General features: G+C 47.1%; 1 protein-coding gene across 1 annotated transcript; it reads right to left on the bottom strand.

Annotated features, from left to right (window-relative positions):
• Window positions 1–399: 399 nt before the first annotated feature.
• Window positions 400–1,254, bottom strand: LOC147904545 (dirigent protein 2-like). Its single transcript, XM_087398117.1, has one exon. The coding sequence runs from the start codon at window positions 1,250–1,252 to the stop codon at window positions 716–718; it is 537 nt and encodes a 178-aa protein (XP_087254243.1). The 5' UTR covers window positions 1,253–1,254; the 3' UTR covers window positions 400–715.
• Between the last annotated feature and the right edge of the window lie 342 nt (window positions 1,255–1,596).

Genomic DNA, 1,596 nt, shown 5'->3' with positions numbered 1-1,596 from the left:
ATTGTAGTGGTTCTCTTGTTTTCCTAAAATGAAATATGACTTAAAAAACTCTTAACACTTGAAAAGTTTAGAACAAACCCCCCTTTTAGAAAGTTGTAGATTTCTCTATCTACAAATATCCATGAACATTGGAAGGGAAACTTGACGGTGATCATTAAGAAAAGCCTTCAAGGTGGAAACTTCTTATGTGACCCTAGGAGAGCTTGTATGGGAGCTTATGTGATTTCTGAGAAAGTTCTCCATATTTACCATTTTTTCCAAAATTATACTTTAGTCTCTCTCTCTCTCTCTCTCTCTCACACACACACACAGACACACACACACACACACAAAACACAAATAGGAAGTTCCGAGTGCCCTCCCTAGCATTCATGCTCCCTTGGTAAGGATGGCCTTTGGGCAGAGGGTTACAACACCATATTGTACGAGACGCACTGAGCAGAAAGCGTAACACACGCACTTTTAAAGTATGAACTGTCTTACGTAAGATTATCCGAGCTCCTGAGTTTCGATGAATACACTGGGATCATATCGAGCATCCGTCCGCATTTGCACTCTGGCGGAGGTGAGATAATTAAGCTATATCTAAAGCGAAGATGTGGGTGGGGTGACCTCCTCTAAAACGCTGAAACACAGTCGAGCTTACGGATACACAAGCTGACAGTTATCTCCTCCGTGGGGTGACGTCCTCTAAAACGCTGGAACACAGTCGAGCTTATGGATACACAAGCTTGACAGTCACCTGGATGATTGCGTTAAAACCATCGAGTATAACAGTCTCTATCCTTGCCGTCCCACGGACCATTTCGAAGTGCTTAGTGCCGCCCACCACTGGTAGAAATCGTTCGGATTCAAAGATAGGGTCTTGACCGAAGATGGAGAGAGTGCTTCCATTGTGACGACCACTAGTAAAACTTACGGTGAAGGCGAACAGCAGGCTGACGGGTTCTCCGTCAAGGGCGTCCTCGATGTAATAACCGCGGGCACGACCGAGCTCCTTAGAATGAAAGTCGGGGCCAGCAGTGATTTTGTCGTCAATGACAACTACTGAGCCAAAGAAGCTACCATCCGCGCCGGCAGGACCTGCAACAGCTTTGGCTGTGGGCCGGGAGTAGTTTGTGGGGGTGAGGATGTCATGAAGGTAGAATGTCAAGCTCTTGTGCTTCGTGGAAGTGGTGGAGGGGATCGAAGAGCAAGCGCGAAAGAGGAAGAAGAAGACGATGGTTACTCCAGCGCGAAATCTCGCAGCCATGGTTGCCAGTGAGAGTTCAAAGTGATTTCAAGTTGTGACCAGGTGGGCTATTTATTTGGATGTAATCAGGAGTCTCACGGCGTGCTTGAGAGCTTGTTGGCAGCCAACTGGCTGGTGAGAATCCGACCGTGCATGATTCATAGGTCAGATAAGATTGTATTTGCCTCAGCGGTTGCGGAGCATTCTGCAAAGGTTCATGCATTGGATAGAGTCTGGATTCTGAAGAGTTACTGCAGCGAATACGGGCTAACAGATCGTCACGGGAACCTTTGGCTCTAGCGATGAGGCATGAGCATTCAAAATTCCAAATGATCCAACCTGCCGCTCGCACCTAATTGTTCCGA

The sequence above is a fragment of the Dipteris shenzhenensis genome, chromosome 2 (assembly GCF_047967505.1).
Source record: "Dipteris shenzhenensis isolate YYH24624 ecotype China chromosome 2, Dip_SZ_1.0, whole genome shotgun sequence".
NCBI classification, from domain to species: Eukaryota; Viridiplantae; Streptophyta; class Polypodiopsida; order Gleicheniales; family Dipteridaceae; genus Dipteris; species Dipteris shenzhenensis.
The sequence above is the reverse complement of the archived record's forward strand: the minus strand, read 5'-3'. Positions and strand labels throughout refer to the sequence as shown.